The sequence below is a fragment of the Thalassophryne amazonica genome, chromosome 22 (genome assembly GCF_902500255.1).
Source record: "Thalassophryne amazonica chromosome 22, fThaAma1.1, whole genome shotgun sequence".
Lineage (NCBI taxonomy): Eukaryota > Metazoa > Chordata > Actinopteri > Batrachoidiformes > Batrachoididae > Thalassophryne > Thalassophryne amazonica.
The window spans coordinates 6690765-6706153 of record NC_047124.1 but is presented as its reverse complement, the minus strand read 5'-3'; the positions used below and the strand labels follow the sequence as shown (position 1 = coordinate 6706153).

At 44.2% G+C, this 15389-nt stretch overlaps 1 protein-coding gene across 2 annotated transcripts in view; it reads left to right on the top strand.

Annotated features, from left to right (window-relative positions):
* gys2 (glycogen synthase 2) overlaps nucleotides 1-15389 on the top strand; it is a 48781-nt gene that overhangs the window by 17051 nt on the left and 16341 nt on the right. Inside the window, exons 1-4 of one of the 2 annotated variants that reach the window (XM_034163701.1) lie at nucleotides 3908-4099; nucleotides 4921-5112; nucleotides 7560-7745; nucleotides 10545-10689. In XM_034163701.1, coding sequence (XP_034019592.1) covers nucleotides 3908-4099; nucleotides 4921-5112; nucleotides 7560-7745; nucleotides 10545-10689 — 715 coding nt within the window. Of the gene's footprint in view, nucleotides 1-3907; nucleotides 4100-4920; nucleotides 5113-7559; nucleotides 7746-10544; nucleotides 10690-15389 lie in introns of those variants that run through there. The other variant, XM_034163702.1, reaches the window with a different exon arrangement.

Sequence of the window (15389 nt, the reverse complement as noted above, 5' to 3'; positions counted from 1 at the left end):
CCTCTATATTCATTTTGTAAATTGTCTGTAATTTATGTTTGTAGCATGGCCAAGCAGAGGGTCACCCCTTCAAGTCAGGTCTGCTTGAGGTTTCTTCCTCAGAGGGAGTTTTCCTTACCACTGTGCTCTGGGGTTGATACTGTGTGGAAGTGCCTTGAGGCAACTTTTTTTTTTTGTGATTGGTGGCTATATAAATGAAAATAATTGAATTAATTTTTTAATCTGTACTGGAATATGGTGACTTGCTTTTTATGAATCCCCAACCAGTGTCTCAGAAATTGAACACGGTGTATCACATTTCATTTTCCTCTCTCTCCATTGTTTGATTTTTATGTATAAATCCATGTTTTGGCTGAGTTTTCTCTTATCACTGCTTGTGTAGAAACCAAAATCAATACAACCTTCACCTCTCGTAATATTTGATATTTTTAAAATACCCCCTGCTTTGTCCTTTTGGAACAACTTGGTGGAGTGGATCTCTGTGCAGCTTTACATTTTGCCAAATGCCAGTTTTAAATCATACATATCTCCATCGTAATCGTTTTTGTGTCCTTGACGTTATGTTCCACGTGTATTGGGTGGTGTGGTTCCTCTCTGTTGATGTGCGCGGTCGTTTAAAATGTCTGTTTGCTCTGTTTTTGTTACCTACTTGGCCAGGTCCTTCTTGCAAAAGAGATTTTTAATCTCAATGATGCTCATTTGAGCTTCTGGTTCAGATGGAAAAACACCACAGAAATGCAGTCCATAGGTGACTTTAACCCTGCTATCCGTGTGTGTGTGTGTGTGTGTGTGTGTGTGTGTGTGTGTGTGTGTGTGTGTGTGTGTGTGTGTGTGTGTGTGTGTGTGTGTGTGTGTGTGTGTGTTGTGTGGTGTGTGTGTGTGTGGTGTGAGACGCTCACTTTGTGGAGGTCAGTGTCGGTAGGCGGGATGGACTTTTATCTGGTCCTGGTTTCCTGCTGGATGACTGTCACCACCGACTTCCTCTCAGAAGAATATTGTCTTCAACTGGACCTCCAGACGCTTCAAGATGCCGCTGTCCCGTTCCTTGTCCATGACGTCACTCAGCGGAGTTCTGCCGGCAGTGGGAGGGCGAGGACCTGCCGGTGGATGACCTCTTGTTCTTTGAGGTGGCCTGGGAAATTACTAATAAAGGTCAGATGATGATTTTTATCAGAAAGAACGTTTGATTCCGAGGAAGATGAACCCAGTGAAAGTGGTCGGAATAAGAACTAATTTGACTGTAAAACAGCTCGTCCACTTCAAATTACAGAACGAGTTGATTTTCCAAGAAGAATCACAAATAGCAAATGTGAATTTACTTTGGTGATTGAACAGTTTCCTCTGAAGTTCAGGGTGAAGTACAATGAATCATTTTAATCATAGGAGAGTTTTTTTTAATTAATAACACATAAAATCTAAATCTTGGTCTTTGTTGTGTATATTTTATGAAACCTGCTCTTGCCGCTGACAAAGTAAATATTGCATGACAGCAAGAGTGCGTGCGATCTCCGAACAGTTAAACATTAAACTACAGATAAGTGATGAAAGAGTAGCAGATCCACAGAGGACCAGGAGTATGCGGACGTGAAAGTTTCTGGCTATCAGGTAAAACATGCAAAATCATCCACAACACCATTAACCACCTTTGGTCCTGGATCTCAACCACCCTGGTAGACAACCATTCCATCCCCCATCTATTTGCCACAGCCAGGTGTAATGGGGGCATCCTCCTTGACCTTCTCCAGCTTCTGGGGTCTCAACACTGAGGCACTTTCACACTGGATCATGCACAGGGCTAAAATATTGAAGCTGACGCTTCCTCACAATGCAAGTGATCCTACTTATCTTAGTCTCCACAGGTAGCTGCTCATTTGACACAAAGCCATTCCAGCGGGGGACCCAAGGATCCTCCAATGAACCTGGTGCCAAAGACATCCAGTCATCACCTTAGGTCACTGGTTAGAGGCCAAGTCTCACAACCATACAGTAAGACAGGAAGCACCAGGACCCTAAAGACTTGGACTTTTCTTCTTCCTGCAAAGATATCACCATAAGATCTTTGTAGGTGTCTCTGGATCGCAAAGGCTTAGAACCCAGAGACATCAATCAGTCAATCAATCAATTTTTTTATATAGCGCCAAATCACAACAAACAGTTGCCCCAAGGCGCTTTATATTGTAAGGCAAGGCCATACAATAATTATGTAAAACCCCAACGGTCAAAACAACCCCCTGTGAGCAAGCACTTGGCTACAGTGGGAAGGAAAAACTCCCTTTTAACAGGAAGAAACCTCCAGCAGAACCAGGCTCAGGGAGGGGCAGTCTTCTGCTGGGACTGGTTGGGGCTGAGGGAGAGAACCAGGAAAAAGACATGCTGTGGAGGGGAGCAGAAGATCGATCACTAATGATTAAATGCAGAGTGGTGCATACAGAGCAAAAGAGAAAGAAACAGTGCATCATGGGAACCCCCCAGCAGTCTACGTCTATAGCAGCATAACTAAGGGATGGTTCAGGGTCACCTGATCCAGCCCTAACTATAAGCTTTAGCAAAAAGGAAAGTTTTAAGCCTAATCTTAAAAGTAGAGAGGGTGTCTGTCTCCCTGATCTGAATTGGGAGCTGGTTCCACAGGAGAGGAGCCTGAAAGCTGAAGCTCTGCCTCCCATTCTACTTTACAAACCCTAGGAACTACAAGTAAGCCTGCAGTCTGAGAGCGAAGCGCTCTATTGGGGTGATATGGACTACGAGGGTCCCTAAGATAAGATGGACCTGATTATTCAAAAACCTTATAAGTAAGAGAAGAATTTTAAATTCTATTCTAGATTTAAAATTCAAATAGACATGAATCCTAACTGCTGAAGATCATGAATGTTCTACAAGTTCAACACGTCACCACTCTTGCAGATACACTTTTGATGCCCAAGTCCAATAAGTCACTGATTTGAGTCTTGAACCACGACAACCACAAAAACAAGACACTCAGTCTTCTCAAGTGCTGCAATCCAGAGTATCCAATGATTATACAAAGACCACAGCAACGTCTGCAGAAGTCAAGGTGAGTAAACCTTTCCTCGGGAAACAAAAGCACCTAACTTACTGGCTTCCACATCCTGATCCGAACATCCGGCCCATGTGAGAACTGAACAATAGTAGCCAGTTTACATCCCTGAGGAACACAGTTTTCACTGGGAAAAATTCACTCTGTCTCCGCTCTGCACAGCACTCACGCTAATGTGCATAGGCTGGCTATGATGTCCAGCAACTTCTTGGGATCCAATGACTTTTCTGGATGTCTCAGAGAGCAGCCAGATAAGCTGGATCAACTGCTTTGTGAACATCAACACAGGCTGCAAAGAAGCGGTGCTGATATGCAAGTTGCATTCTGCGAGTACTCACAAGACTAGAAGGGCAGTCGCATGGTTGACTTCTTTGGCATAAAACCAGACTCTTCCGGTCGCTGAATAGCAAGTTGATGGAATGGAATCCTATTAAAAATATCCTTGCAAGCATCTTCCCTGGCACAGAGAGAGGTGTGAGTCCATACAATCACCCTTTCCTTTCCAGACTGGGACAAGAAGTCCTTTTGTTCCCCATCCATAGAGATGATACCAAAGTCCCAGATTGTTTGCAATGCCAGGAGAATGATCAGTTGACCACGTAACGAATAGATATTATAGTTGATTGAAGAGCAATTCCATCAAAATCATGAGGACAGCACGGGAATTACAGTACTTTTTGTCGGTGTGGACCCGTATCTTTAAGAGACCAGAAATAACTGGGCAAATGTCCGCTGAGCCATTTCATCTCATTTATATTGTGGAAAAAACTTTAAACCAATGAGCAGGTGAATGCTGCAACTCTTTGTGTGCAGAAAACCCTCCGTTCATAAGTTACAAGCTTTTCTGTTTGCATGTTTGTAGTTGGTGGCATCTACACAGTGATTCAGACCAAGGCCAAGATAACAGTGGATGAATGGGCTGACAATTACTATATGATGGGGCCGTACTTTGAGCACAACGTCAAGATGCAGGTGGAGGAATGTGAGCCACCCAACCCTGCTGTCAGGAAGGCCATGGATGCTCTCATTAGCAACGGCTGCCAGGTTAGTGTTTGCTGACTAATTAAATGTGTTAATCTCCCCGTTTGTTATGTTTGTTCATATGATTCATGAAACCATCTCTCTGGACTTCACCTTGCTACAATACACACAAGCAATTCAAATAAAACAATGATATAAGCAATTCACAGCTTGATGTTGGAGTGGCACAGAGATGGAAGTTCAACTACAGTTTGCCAGAAGGCACATGGGTGATTCAAACCTAGATTTGCTCTGATTTCTTCTATAAAAATCCTTCTTTGCTCCACTCCATCATGAAGCTGTAACTCGTGATGCAACAAGTAAATGTTGTGGTTTTCCCAGTTCCTCCCACTGCAGCCAGAGAAGAATTTAACTTCTTCAGGGTTGTTACAGATGTCTTGGTGGCTTCCCTCACTCATTTCCTGCTCCAGACAGATTTACCATGCAGTACCCTGCTGTCTTTATTTCTTAATGACCAATGGAAATGTTCATGTCTTTACGTTCTGACTGGTCAAAAGAAAACTGGCTGCAAAAATAAAGATTTGTATTAAAAATAATTATTGTTTAGTTTGTCCAAATACTTATGGTCTCTGAAAATAGAGGAACTGTGTATAAACATGTCTGTCTCGTCTCGTGGCAAGGAAGATTGTATCTTAGTCAATTCCCAGATGGGATGGTGCACATCAGTCGAAATGCCTGTAATTACTAAAAGGTTAATATTTTTGGATTAAAGCTTTTGAATTAAAGCACAATATTTATGTACCTGACTAGAGTAAGAGATGTGCGTTTCTCTCTGCATCTTTCTGAGCGATACACCGATCAACACGAGTGTAAATGTTTTGTAGGTTCACTTCGGTCGCTGGCTGATCGACGGCAGCCCCAGTGTCATCCTGTTTGACATCGGCACAGCTGCCTGGAATCTGGATCGCTGGAAGGGCGATCTCTGGGACACCTGCAACATCGGCCTGCCTTACCACGACCGAGAGGCCAACGACACCCTCATCCTTGGGTCCTTGATTGCTTGGTTCTTCAAAGAGGTTCACCAGATGTTTGCTGTGATGCTCATAAGTCCTGGGCTCAGTATTTTTAAAAGTTTTTTCATCTTTACATTCAGTGGCCGTCATTGATCCACGCACTCTGTCTCTCCCGCTCTTTCTCCTCCACCGTTTCTCCATTCATACTGCAACGTGTGTAGGACGGATCAAAAATGTGACCAATAAGATGAAAATTCAGTAAGGTATATCTTATATATTATATTCCAATTCTAAGGTGGAACTATGCCAGTATACTAAGGTATATCTAAATATATAAAAAGGAAGAGCAAAATAGGAGAGTAGAAAAGAATAGAGTAGAGCCACTTAGGTGCCTGGTCTTGAGAACCAGGGATAGTAGGTTAAAAAGCTTTTTTTATCCCATGGGAACTCTCCCTACACACCCAAGCAGCTCAAGAAAAGGTATATATTATATAAGTAATAAGACATAAGAAGGATAAGACATCACAGGAGAAGATTGTTATCAAACACAAAGGAACCAACTATTTTGTAAGCTACCATGAACGTTGCTAAGGCTGACTAGATAAGCTAACGTTAGCTGTTAGATATAACTAATTGTACCCCACTCCTCCAATATTTACTTAAATATAATAATATTAAAAAGGGGGGAACAAGAAAAAGTAAAGCGTGTAGAAGTGTATATGGAGACATAAGTACATATATTTGCAGAAAAGAGAAAAACGGCGCCCATTTTAATCACCAAACCTGCAGCTGCCAGCGTTACACATCTTGCTGCTGTCTTGCTGGAAAATCACTTTGGGATTACTGGAACTGCTCTTGCCTGGTTGACGTCATACCTGTCCAGTCGCTCTTACTGCGTACTGTGTAATGGCATCTCCTCTGATTGGAGGGACATGAAGTTTGGGGTCCTCAGGGATCCGTTTAGGCCCCCTGCTTTTTTCCCTTTATGTAGCACATCTTGGGAACATCCTGCGGTGCTTGGGGATTTCCTTTCATTGCTATGCTGATGACACTCAATTGTACATGCCAATAACTGCTGGTAATCTCATTCACATAAAATCATTGGAAGATTGCCTTGCATCAGTAAGAAGTTGGATGTCTAATAACTTCCTACTTTTAAATTCTGATAAGACTGAAGTTATGGTTCTTGGTCCAGCGAGGTATCGGCATAAATTTGATCAGCTAGCACTTAGCTTAGGTCCGTGTGTTATACGTCATACGGATAAAGTGAGGAACCTTGGAGTAATTTTTGATCCTACGTTGTCCTTTGATTTCCACATTAGAGACATTACGAGGACTGCTTTCTTCCATTTGCGAAATATAGCGAAGATCCGTCCCATCCTGTCTATGGCTGATGCTGAGACTTTGATTCATGCATTTGTCTCTTCTAGATTGGACTATTGTAATGCTCTATTTTCTGGCTTACCGCAGTCCAGGATTAGGGGTCTTCAACTGGTTCAAAATGCTGCTGCCAGACTTTTGACACAAAGCAGAAAGTTTGACCATATTAAACCTGTTTTGGTGTCCCTGCACTGGCTTCCTGTTCCTGCAAGATCGGATTTTAAAGTACTGTTATTAGTTTATAAAATCGTTCATTTACTTGCACCTCCCTATCTAGCTGACCTGGTAAGCCCCTATGTACCAGCTCGGGCCCTGCGTTCTCAGGGTGCAGGACTTCTGTGTGTTCCCAGGGTGAATAAAAAGTCTGCTGGTCATAGAGCTTTCTCCTACCGTGCCCCAGCTCTGTGGAACGATCTCCCGGCACACATTCGGCAGTCGGATATTGTGGAGACTTTTAAGTCACGTTTAAAGATTCATTTGTTTTCTCTGTCTTATCATTAGTATTATGAAGTGTTTTTATTCTTGTATTCTTTTATGGTTGTCTTTCTTTTATGGTCTTTTTTATTGTTTTAAATTTTTTAATTGGTTGTTGTGTGAAGCGCCTTGGGACGATTTTATCGTGAACTGGCGCTATATAAATTCATAAATTTGAATTTGAATTTTGCTGTTTCTTCTTCTTCTGCTTATATTTCTGACACACTATTCAGTAGCTTCGCCCAAACTTAGAATGTAGAAATCTTGCCTTTTATGTCCCCTTTCTTCTGTATCAATCAATCGACCAATCCCATAATTTTTGCAAAATCAACCACCATCTGTCCTTCAATGTTCTTCTCCTTGACACCGTTTCAACCCCTTGCTTCCTCATCACCAACATGCCCACTGGTATCCAGTCACCACTCTTTCTTAATATACACTAAATGAAATGAAGAACTGAAATAAAGTGCTGTAATAAGTATTTAACAGACAATAAAATGAAAACTCAAATGTATTTTTTGTGTGTCATATTGCTGGATATTGAAGTGCTCAAACCCATATCTTAAATTTTTTTTTCTTGCTACCATTTTTCTCTGTAAAATTGAAAAGATGGATTGTTTCAAGCTCCTTCTCAAACAATATCTTTGACTTTTCAGTTAACTGACAACCTTGGAGACAGGCCCAATGTCATCAGTCATTTCCATGAGTGGCAAGCGGGACCAGGGCTCATTCTTTCTCGTTCACGCAAAATACCGATGGCAACAGTGTTCACGACGCACGCCACCCTGCTGGGACGATACCTCTGTGCCGGAAAGGTCGACTTCTACAACAACCTGGACAAGGTCAGAAGTCACGTGCACTGGTCATATAATGCAAACATTTTATGTTCATTTATTTATTTAGTTATTGTGCTATAAACATCAACCATATGTACACGAAACTGGTGAATGAGTCATTGAATAATAATCCTGTACTATGCAGTAATACAGTACTCGTGTCTTCAGTGACACCAGTTGCTAATGGTAACATTTTTGATTTCACCTTTGGTGCAAAACACAGTAAACTGCACAAGATATAGGCTTAATGCAACCAACTACAACAGCCTGAGATACTGGAAGTATGGAACCTGTTAATATGCGATATTTATATTTTTAGCAATGCTAAGTGTCCTTCATGCAAGTCCTCCAAATGTTACTTAGTCTTCCACGGTAACTCTGGAATGTTTCAAAAAAGAAAATGTGAGCAGGTCTGAGATTACTAAACTATAGGAGAAAAGTGCAAAAACATCTGGCGTAATACTGCTGCCAGATAAACCAAGATATTCTGCTGTTGGTATCAAAGGCTGGAACCATGTGAGGTGGTAAAGTGGTTTATTACAAATTTGAAGTGACAGCGGGTCACAGGCGCTGCAGCTGAAGCACAGAAGGTGGAGACATTGGTGGTCTGGAGGGGAGCCAGGAGTTGAGTAGCCAGAGCAAAGTGGAGCCACAGAACAAGGAGAGAGAGAGAGAGAGAGAGAGAGGAGAGGAGAGAGGGAGAGAGAGGAGAGATGAGAGAGAGGAGAGAGAACTACTAACTACTGATACAGGGATAACTGGACTGAGAATTGTAGAAGCAAACTAGGGATCAGAGACCAAGTGTACTGCACAGTGGAAGGGAAGAATTTTGTGAAGATGGAGTGAAGAGCCACAATTGAAATACAGCACAGTGATTGGATGCAAGAGTTCCACCTGCCAGAGGTGTGGCCACACAGAGGTGATCAGTGAAATGTGTAACAGATCCAACACAAGCAGGAAGAAAAAAGTTAGAAGAAATAAATACAGGTACAGAGAACATGACACTCAACCAAAGCAGATGAAATCTGGTTTACGGGCCAGCTTTTGTTTCACCTTTGTTGAAGGTTTGAAATTAAATGGTCATTTTGTAAAGTAGGACTTTGAGATGCTCTGTACATAAAACACACTTGTTTTAAATACCTTAAAGAAAAAAGGTGATTCATATTAAAACTCAGGTTACAGAATGAACCTGGGAATATTATGTTTGTAAATGTGAACTTCTGGCGTTGTGTATGGAAAAAGATTTTACTTTAAACATTCTTTTGAGAAGTATTTGCATGTTTTTGAATATTGATGAACAAGTACAAATGAAGAAAGCACATTCTCACATACAAATGTCAGATTTTACATCAATTATCACTGTGAAAAGTTTGTTCCCAAAAGTCCTGTCTTAACAAGAACTTGGAGCTTCATTAATGATTTCACGAATGGTCAGCTTCGGTTCTATGCGGCGCACAGCCTAAAGGTCAATGTGCGGCTAAAGGCCACTCATTGGCTGAATCAATAATTGCTTCCTGTCTGAACTTTCAGACAAACCTTGCATGAAATCACATCCACATGTATTTTCTGTGTTGACTATGACAACCTAGATGGAAACAAAGGGGTATTTTAGTGCTCAAGTCTTTATGCAATTAATTATTTAGCTGATCAACAGAAAAATAATATTCAATTCTATGTAATGATCTGTTGGTTATTTAAGTCATGAAAATCAGTTAGAGACTCCACCTGAAGGTGATGCCAGTCCATCACAGGTTACTTCCCCAATCAAGGCTGGTACTCATTCACAGCTGGTTGGCCTGAGACAATGCGGGTGAAGTGTCTTTTCCAAGGACACAGACAGGTACTGTGACCAGGAATCAAACCCAAATATACATATTGGCAGGTTACCCCACTGAGCTACCTGCTCTACAATAAACAAAGCCAAACTTTAATTAGTTATAGTTTCTAAGGGCCCTGTCCCACTAGTGTTTAGGAGGATTTGCGCATGAAATGAGGAGACAAAAGCTGAGCGTCCGCAACAAAGGTGGGCGGAAATGACAATTGTCACGGGGTGGATCAGCGAATACATGAGGAAGAAAAGCGGATATAACAGTGAACAGAAGCGAAGGCGACCGCGGAGGTGCCCCCATGAGGGGCACAGCGGACGTGATGCACTCGCTTCATCCGTGCCCACTCTGTCTGCATGCGCGACATACCATTTGCGACCGTGATGTGGCCATGCTGGGCACGCGTCATATCTGTTTTGCATGCTGTCCTGGTCCGCCGCAAAGCTGCACCAACCCGTCGGTTGCGGATATCAGCGGATGACAGGGGATATGCGGCGCGTTGGTTGTGTATGTCCTGCGTATGTCTTCAGTATGTGTTCAGGCAGTGATGCGGATCTCATCCGCATACAGACAGGATTTTCAAGCGGCTCAAAAATCCTGTCTGCGGACATGCGTGCCTCTGCGGATGATCACGGACGTGTTCGGATGGCGGCCGACTCATACAGGAATGTTACACGGTTATTGCGGTTGTTTGGCGTATGTGGGCCACTTTTGTGCGCATTCCATCCGCAAATCCTCCTAAACGCCAGTGGGACAGGGCCCTAAAATATGACGATTCCGTCATCAGTGAGTTGTTCTTCTCAACATGAAGCTCAGTCACATCACTGGGATCAAAAACCTGCAGACTGGTGGCACTTTTTTGCATGACTTTTTCAAAAATGTCACACAGTGAATGGACTAACTGGTTGCAACCTTGAATATCTATTTTTACAAATCATTACCTTCCCCACCATGTCGGTTGTTTGTGCATCTCTTGTAGTTTGACCTTGACAAGGAGGCGGGCGACAGACAGATCTACCATCGATACTGCCTGGAGAGAGCAGCGGTGCACTGCGCTCACGTCTTCACAACAGTCTCCAAGATCACTGCTGTCGAAGCCAATCACATGGTGCACAGGAAGCCAGGTGGAGTATTCTGTCATTCTCATCTCCATCCCAAAGGAGCCAACCATATCTGAGTGCAGTTTGCACAGTGATGAGTTGGATGTAACTTCTTAAAATTAAGGTTTAGTTGACAGCATGAAGCATGAAATGAAATTATCAGAAACAGACCAGGGCTTTGATCAAAAAACAGGTGGGTCAGCAAAAGGCAAAGTGACAAACAGTCATTGCCAAAACATGGCCACAAGACAATCTGGCACAGCATTAATGCAGTAATATGTGATGATCAGATGTACAGTCAGTGATTCCAGCAGTGGGTGTGGACAGGCATGAGCATACTGAAGTACTGATGATGTACTAACTGAGACTCTTAGGGTAATGCAGCAGTCAGGGTTTATGTCTCTTTAAAACAGGGGTGCTTTTAATGATCCTTTCAATGGATTCAGGTATGTTGGAGCAGGGAGACAACTAAGAGTGTCAGGAAGGTAGAGCTCAACAACTGATCTTGGGCACCCCTGCTTTAAAACATTATGTTGATCTCAAGTCTCACAGTCACACCAGGTGAATGCTGCTGCAGCAGTTTCACAATGTGTCCATCCACACCTCCTGAAAGTAACCGTCTATCCAGGTGAAATGTGGGCATGTCCTTGGCCTTTTCCAGCCGCTGGGGTCCTCAACACTGAGGCACCTGCGTGTTGAATGTGATAGCTGATGTTCCTTCACAATGTCAGTAATCCTCCTCATCTTACTCTCACTAAATAACCGTTCGTTATACACAAAGTCATTCCAGTGGGACTCAGGCATCCTCCAAAGTAGACCAAGTACCAAAGACATCCAGTTGCCACCGTAGATCTGGTTAGAGTTCAAGTCTCACAACCATATAGTAAGACAGGAAGCATCATAACCCTACAGACTTGGACCTTCATTCTCCTGCAGAGATATCGGCATAAGATTTTTCCAGGCATCTGTTATGTGGGCCGCCCTAAGAGGAGGTACTGCTGGCTAACGCCAGAGGGCACCCTGCCTGTTGTCGGGTTTCAGGCACCAGAGGGCACAGTCACCACCCAGGAGCCAGGACTACAGCTGTCAGAAATCATCTCATCACCATCCCATCCCATAAAAGACTGGAGGAGACACCACATCTCTGCCGAGATATAAGCTTACCTCTCAGGTAACCTCTCAGCCGTTTTTGACTGTGCCGTATGCACAGGTTCTCTCTTTTCTGAGTGTTGTAGGAGTTCCTGTCTACTACTGCCAGCTGGGAGCCGGGTTTGTGGTTAATGGAGGAGTGACGTCTTCACCCCTCACTCCAAACCGGCTAAGTAGTGCTTTTCAGGCTCTTCACAAACTGTGTTTCCTGTGTAGGTGTTTTCCCACCCTACTACAGTGAGAACTTATTTTGCTGACTGCTTACTGGGTGTCCACACACCCACCCTTAACCTGTTTTTGTTCTTGCCAGCAGTACCGGATCTGACAGCTGGAAGCAGAGGCCACCTGGGGACTTGGGACTTGGCGGCTTCAGTATACTGCAGGTCTTCATTGGCGGCGGAACTTGGTGGGCCCCGGCTCTTCTCTGGATAGGCGTCTCCTACCGTCGGGCCTGCCCACACGTCACTCATTGTATCTTGTGATTGACAGTCTAAAAACAGTATTTGACCTGCTGTGCACTTTTGCTGCAATAAATTGTATTTATTGGATTATCTATTGACCGTTCATTTGCGCCCCCTGTTGTGGGTCCGTGCATTACACTTTCCCCAACAGGATATCTCGGCCAACGTCATGGATCCCAAGGGGCACAACCCACCCGTTGAACAGTCAATGGAGACGCAAGGTGCACAGGCTACTGCAGGAGGAATAATGGGTGAGTTGTAGCAATTCTTGGCCGCCTTCACTGCTCGGTTGGATTTGGTAACCGAGCAGTATGTACTACTCAATCGTAGGTTGGAGGCTCTCACCGCACAGGTGGAAGCGCGTGCACAGGGCGCGGCTGCTGCTCCTCCTCCTGCCGACCTGTTGCAGAACAGGGACCCTCCAGTGGTCGTTCAACGGACCCCCCCCCCCATCCCCTGAAGCATACATAAGTCCCCCGGAGCCGTACGGAGGCTGTGTAGAGACGTGCACGGACTTCTTAATGCAGTGCTCGCTCGTCTTCGCTCAGCGTCCAGTAATGTACGCGTCAGACTCCAGCAGGGTGGCTTATGTTGTCAATTTGCTTCGAGGTGAGGCACGCGCCTGGGCTACGGCGCTTTGGGAGCAGAATTCACGGTTCCTAACAACATACACTGGGTTCGTATGGGAATTCAGACAAGTGATTGATCACCCTAATCGAAGCGAATCTGTTGAGGGGGGGGTCCTGTTGTGTGGGCCGCCCGAAGAGGAGGTACTGCTGGCTAACGCCAGAGGGCGCCCTGCCTGTTGTCGGGTTTTAGGCACCAGAGGGCGCAGTCACCACCCAGGAGCCAGGACTACAGCTGTCAGAAATCATCTCATCACCATCCCATCCCATAAAAGACTGGAGGAGACACCACATCTCTGCCGAGATATCAGCTTACCTCTCAGGTAACCTCTCAGCCGTTTTTGACTGTGCCGTACGCACAAGTTCTCTCTTTTCTGAGTGTTGTAGGAGTTCCTGTCTACTACTGCCAGCTGGGAGCCGGGTTTGTGGTAATGGAGGAGTGACGTCTTCACCCCTCACTCCAAACCGGCTAAGTAGTGCTTTTCAGGCTCTTCACGAACTGCGTTTCCTGTGTAGGTGGTGGAGGTGTTTTCCCACCCTACTACAGTGAGAACCTATTTTGCTGACTGCTTACTGGGTGTCCACACACCCACCCTTAACCTGTTTTTGTTCCTGCCAGCAGTACCGGATCTGACAGCTGGAAGCAGAGGCCACCTGGGGACTTGGGACTTGGCGGCTTCAGTATACTGCAGGTCTTCGTTGGCGGCGGAACCTGGTGGGCCCCGGCTCTTCTCTGGATAGGCGTCTCCTACCCTCGGGCCTGCCCACACGTCACTCATTGTATCTTGTGATTGACAGTCTAAAAACAGTATTTGACCTGCTGTGCACTTTTGCTGCAATAAATTGTATTTACTGGATTATCTATTGACTGTTCATTTGCGCCCCCTGTTGTGGGTCCGTGCATTACACTTTCCCCAACAACATCTCTGCATCTCAAAGGTCACGGACCCAGAGATAAGAACATCACTGCTGAGATCAGTGAATGTCTTTACAAGTTTAACACTTTCACCAAATATAGATACACTTCTGATGACTGAGTCCAGGAAGTCACTGAAAGCATCTTAGCCTTGATCTAGGAAGTCTCACACCCACACACTCAGAAGTGTTTCAACAAAAATATCTGCTGACTCATCAAAGATCACAACATTGTTCATGAAGTCAAGATGAACAAACCTTTCCTCACCGGCAAAAAGCACCTAAGCTGCTGCTTTTCGTAATCCTTCCCAACCCCAAGTCCATGCAAGGAACAGTGGAGGAACCAGAACACATCTGTGGTGAATGCCAGTTTTCACTGGAAAAAAAAAAATCTGTGTTTCTAATCCCGTATCTGTGTATAGGGAATGTCCAGCAACTTCTTGGTGATCCCACAAATTCCCAGATGATTGTCCCAGAGACCAGCCCCATCAACTGAATTAAATGTTGACTTCTTATGTGTGAAGTCAGACTGTCACTTTCACTGTTTCTAATTATAGGCATTGTCAGATTTCAGTGATCAATCAAAATAGCATTTTTTTTCATGTTGTAAACAAATGTTTTACTTCGAATTGTGTGCCAGATTTTCTCAGGAAAGCTCTTTACTCAAAGTAGAGAAGCTTGAATCTTTGACTGGACTGGGTTGCTTGACGTAAGGACGTTTCGCGTCAAATCACAGAAGCTTCCTCAGCTAAAATGCTTGCTCTGGTAGTCTGACTTCTGTCTTGACTCTTGTAGAGAAGAATAAACCAGAAGCCAACAAAAGCTGGAGTTTTTTAACCTAACCAGACCCCACCTACCGAGAGGTTGACTGCTATAGGCTAGTGACTAAACAATAGCTCTAATTAGCACCTATTGTGTTCTATTTAGCACTCTCCTAATGACAGGACGGACGCCTCCCCTGATGGCTCCCTTGACGACTCTCTCCTGATGACATGAATGACTCATTACCATGAACAAAAGACTGAAACTGCTTTGACCCGAGTACCACATTGTAAACAGGGAACAAAGTGTGTCTGAGACCCACTCTGCGGTTAAGGCTGGGTTTCAGCTGTTTTACAAAGAATGCTTCCTTGACACCTCTCTCAAACAATTTCTTCTCTCTGGCTAAGATTTTAACTTCCTTGTCCTCAAATGTGTGGTTAGTGTCTTTCAGGTGGAGATGAACTGCAGACTGAGGTCCACTGGCGACCTCTCTGCGGTGCTGGTATAGCCTTTTGTGTAAAAGTTGCTTTGTCTCACCTATGTAGTGTTCATTACAGTTTTCCTGACATCTGATATGATACACTACATTGCTCTGTTTGTAACTAGGGATCCTGTCCTTAGGGTGAACTAATTTCTGTCTCAAGGTGTTGACTGGTTTAAAGTAAACTGGGATTTTGTGCTGTCTGAAGATCCTCTGTAGGTTTTCCCCTACTCCTGCTAAATAAGGGAGAGACACTCCTCTTCTTCTTGTCTCTGTCTCCTGTCTATCTGGTCTCTTTGTTTTCTGGGACTTCTGCACTTTGTCCAGGGA